This window comes from Oncorhynchus kisutch, linkage group LG12 (assembly GCF_002021735.2).
Source record: "Oncorhynchus kisutch isolate 150728-3 linkage group LG12, Okis_V2, whole genome shotgun sequence".
In the NCBI taxonomy this organism is placed as follows: domain Eukaryota; kingdom Metazoa; phylum Chordata; class Actinopteri; order Salmoniformes; family Salmonidae; genus Oncorhynchus; species Oncorhynchus kisutch.
This window is the reverse complement of record NC_034185.2, coordinates 8,065,361-8,069,688: the sequence shown is the minus strand read 5'-3', so window position 1 is coordinate 8,069,688 and position 4,328 is coordinate 8,065,361. Positions and strand designations below refer to the sequence as shown.

Genomic DNA, 4,328 nt, shown 5'->3' with positions numbered 1-4,328 from the left:
TTAAATACCCTCCTTCCTGTAGCCTTTCCAGCATGACATAGCTGTGCTACAAGATCAATTCTCCATGTGGATTCCACCCAGCATTTACCATCTAACCCCATTCCCTCAGCAGACAGTTCCTGTGGACACCCATTACCACCACATCCCAAGGTAATGTGATGGTTCAGGTGTATGATATCAGGTACCTGGGGAGTTTCTACAGAATACTCAGAACCCCTATAGAGAACAATACTAAACGCCAATCAGGCTCCAGTAAGTGCTCTTCCTAAACAGGCCTTTTCCTTACATCCTTAGACGTGCTAGACGCGGTTACAGAAGTCTCTGGAATCACAAAACGTCAATATACATGTGTTATTTTATTCAAATGTAGCAGCGATACATTTTGACAAAAAAATATGACATCGATTTTTTTGTTGTTGTTCTTCTCCAGAATTGATTTCCATCACTTCCTTCAAACACAGCATGGAAAAGTAGACACTAGTGACAGAGGGTTTGGTTTTGAGATTAGTGACGAAAATATACCCATTCACAAAAATTGAAACTTGTTCACAGATCTGTAAAATTGCAGGCAAAAAAAAATAAAAGTTGAATGAACTGTTTTAAACAAACAGAAATAGATTTCAAATTTACATTCACTCTTCCACAAGAAGTATAAAAATAATATAGCCTGGGTGCCAACACACATCTAGCCTGGGTACCAACACACATCTAGCCTGGGTGCCAACCCTCATCTAGCCTGGGTGCCAACCCTCATCTAGCCTGGGTACCAACCCTCATCTAGCCTGGGTGCCAACCCTCATCTAGCCTGGGTGCCAACCCTCATCTAGCCTGGGTGCCAACCCTCATCTAGCCTGGGTACCAACCCTCATATCTATAAACCAGCTAGGACTGACTGTCACCAATCATCGGTCTGGCAATAACATCACTTTACAAAACAACACAGAACCAGCCGGGCACGCAAGTTATTTCAAGTGAGCGTTAACATTGAAGCAGGTTCTACTAAGCCTCCTATAATGTACACATGGTATCCTATAGATTGGGCAGGCTGATTTGTCTGGAGATACGGTAGTGTGGTCAGCATCAACTAACAGAGAATCAGAGACAAACAGGAGTGTTTCATTCACTGGAGGGTGGCTGGGCTGGGCTGGGCTGGGCTGGGGGCTGGGCTGGGCTGGGGGTTGGGCTGGGCTGGGCTTTTTTGTTTTACTGGCGTAAACAAACAAATATAGAAGAAAATGAGGTCCCAGAGACAAATGAGGTCCCAGAGACAAATGAGGTCCCAGAGACAAATGAGGTCCCAGAGACAAATGAGGTCCCAGAGACAGGAGTGTCAATCCCTGGGGTGGCTGGGCTGGGGACTGGGCTGGGTTTCTGCTGGGCTGGTGACTGGGGCAGTGTAAGTCTCCTTACTACTCTACATCTTGTCACAGGCTAGTGTTGATACTGACCGCTCATTACATCAAAGCCTAATACTATAATCAACACATAGGCCTGTGAGCCATTCCCAGTTCACACACAGTGAAGAAGTTAGCACCTAGCCTAGCGCTGTGACTTCAGCCTACATACACTGTTGCATATGAATAGGTCTGGGTCTGTGTGGCTCGGCAGCACAGAACACAAAGGAGAAAAGGCTAACAACTGTCTTCTCTCTCTCTCTCTCTCTCTCTCAACCCACTCACACCCCACAGGTCCCCCATGGGAATCCAACCCACAACCCTGGCGGTGCAAGCGCCACGCTCTACCAACTGAGCTACACGGTACTACCACACAGAGTCAGGGGGAGTAAAATCTCAGGTTGGAATGGGCACCAATCCAGACCATGCAAATTAGTTCATAACATTTACATGACGGCCTTGTCCCAATGACAAGATGCTTGTGATGTACATGGTTTTAATATTCTCTCTATTCTTTCGCTTCTCACTTGGTTACCTAAAACCTTGTGGGCGTACTTAACAGACTTTTGGATAGTGACTATCTGTCAACCTGAACAATCAGACATGCTAATGTGCCCTGCTTTTGTTCTGATCAATGTAAATCACTAATCAAAGCAAACTCAATCCACACAGAAAGAGTTAAGGAGAGAGAGAGAGCCTGCTCAGAGCAGACCAGACACCCAACCATAGACTATTGGCAAAGCGAGCCTCGGTATCTATACTACTGTCTCCAGACCAGGAGAGAACTAAACTGTTTTATAGGTCCATAGAGCTCAGTTCATTCAGCACTGCTGGATAATCCTAAAGTTCCATTGCTCTTACAAATTCTTCATAAGTTAATAAATAATAGTCTTTCTGTCCGTGACCAATGGGGTCTGTATCTCAGATAAAACAGAAGAACTTCTTCCAGCTGCATTTAGAGACGGCCTTGCTGCGTCTTTCCGACAACCGCCTCTTCTTCTCCTTCCTGGCCTTGTGTTTGATGGCAGCAAAGATGGCCGCGTCGAACGCCTCTTTTAAGTTCTTCTGCGTCAACGAAGAACACTCGACATAGTCCACCGCTCTGATCTTTTCCGCCATGCTCTGCGCCCGATTGGTCAGCACCGGTTTGACCCGGCAATGGTCCAGGTTGATCAGGACGTTGACGTCCAGCAGGAGGTCGGACTGGGTGCCCACGAGGATGATGGGAGCTGAGGGGTTGCAGGCTCGGATCTCGGGGATCCACTTTTTGGTGACATTGTGGAAGGAGGTGGGGTTGACCACACTGAAGCAGAGCAGGAAGACGTCCGTGTGGGAGTAGGAGAGGGAGCGGAATTCATCACACACCTCCTGGAAATGTCAAGGTAGAGAGAGAGGAGAGAGAGAGAGGGGTCAGGATAGAGAGAGAGGAGAGAGAGAGGGGTCAGGATAGAGAGAGAGGAGAGAGAGAGGGGTCAGGATAGAGAGAGAGGAGAGAGAGAGAGAGGGGTCAGGATAGAGAGAGAGGAGAGAGAGAGAGGGGTCAGGGTAGAGAGAGAGGAAGAGAGAGGGGTCAGGATAGCTGATTCAGCACAGTGTGTGAATGTGAATGCTGTCTGGGGGTCTGAACAACAACAATGGACACCGTGTCAGAGAGAGATGATGACACACACGGTATGACATGTAGTGGCCTTTGGAATTTAACACTCCAATCTACTGCTGCTACATTGTAGACGACTGATGGTTTCCTGTCACTAAATCTGTTTGTCACATTTGTGACTGATTCTACAATGCACACTGTTTCAAACCGTTGTCATTAAAATCGGACCAATGAGATTCAAGAATAACCTATTCATTACAGATGATATAATTTTCTTATATATATATAAAAAAGAGTTTGATGGTTTTACCTGTCCAGCGGTGTCCAAAAGTTGTATTCTAACTGGGGCTCCTTCTACTTGGACTTGACCTGTTGAAGAAAACACAAGAATTCAATTATTTTATAAGTTTGTACATAGTTTGCGTATTGCATAAATTATTACAATTTACAGTGCAATAATCTAGTAGCCAACGATACATTAAGCTAGTCAATTGTTATAAATGATGCTAATATAAGTGTATAAACTTAGGCTACAACGTTTTATTTTTTATTTGGGGTAATTGAAAGGTTCTCACCACAAAAGACATCAAAGCCGGTCTGTTTGTATTCCGTGGGGTATCCATTTGTGGTATAACTGACTATCATGCTTGTCTTGCCCACCGCCCCGTCCCCCACCAGCATACAGCTGATAGCCGCTGGCTCCCTCTCCAACCCCGGCGCTGGCTCCCTCTCCAACCCGGACTCTTGGCTCATCAGTCCGCATGAAGACGGGACGCGGGATTCTTCACAATAATAATCCATTTGAGGTGGCATGTCCAACAACTCAAAGTGAAGAATAGTAACTTCCCGGTGCAGAAATGATCCGTCTTATTTCGATGTGCGATTCTCTAGAACAGTTTTGGTTTCTGTATGATCCTGGACAGCAATGTCTCCTCTATCGTCACTTTGATGATTTGTGAATGAAGGTGTGATGCGACTTGGTTTTGAGGGAACTTTTCCGCTCAGACAGGTTTTGATTTGCATAGCCCCGCCCCCCGCTAAACGCAGATGAAGACAAGGTGTGAACTGACACCCAGCTGAGATGAAACAATGACCATCTGACTCCCCAGCCAGCGCATTTGGTTCCTTGGAAATTGTGAGATGGTTGGCAAAGAATATATATTCTTTTTTTTTGTGGCTCCCACCTCCATCAAAGTCCCTGATACCGTCTGACAAAGAACGTTGGGTGGTTGGTTGAGTTCTTATATTGCTATTTTCAGATGCGGGCTACTTCACAAATATTTGCTGTGATATATTGTTTTGAAAGACTTAAGTTAATAATACAAAAGATACGGAAA

At 45.6% G+C, this 4,328-nt stretch overlaps 1 protein-coding gene across 1 annotated transcript; it reads right to left on the bottom strand.

Moving 5' to 3' along the window:
• Nucleotides 1-337: 337 nt before the first annotated feature.
• rhov (ras homolog family member V) lies at nt 338-3,965 on the bottom strand. The gene is made up of 3 exons (XM_020474123.2): nt 3,567-3,965; nt 3,302-3,360; nt 338-2,762 (listed from the first exon to the last, which is right to left on the bottom strand). Exons 1-3 carry the CDS (start codon nt 3,802-3,804, stop codon nt 2,316-2,318), a joined length of 744 nt encoding a protein of 247 aa, XP_020329712.1. The 5' UTR covers nt 3,805-3,965; the 3' UTR covers nt 338-2,315.
• Between the last annotated feature and the right edge of the window lie 363 nt (nt 3,966-4,328).

Coding starts and splice junctions, on each gene's coding strand:
- rhov (XM_020474123.2), bottom strand. CDS start 3,804: ATGCCACCTCAAATGGATTATTATTGTGAAGAATCCCGCGTCCCGTCT. Junction 3,361..3,566: donor CGGCTTTGATGTCTTTTGTG/GTGAGAACCTTT, acceptor TTTCTTCAACAG/GTCAAGTCCAAGTAGAAGGA. Junction 2,763..3,301: donor TTTTGGACACCGCTGGACAG/GTAAAACCATCA, acceptor TGACATTTCCAG/GAGGTGTGTGATGAATTCCG.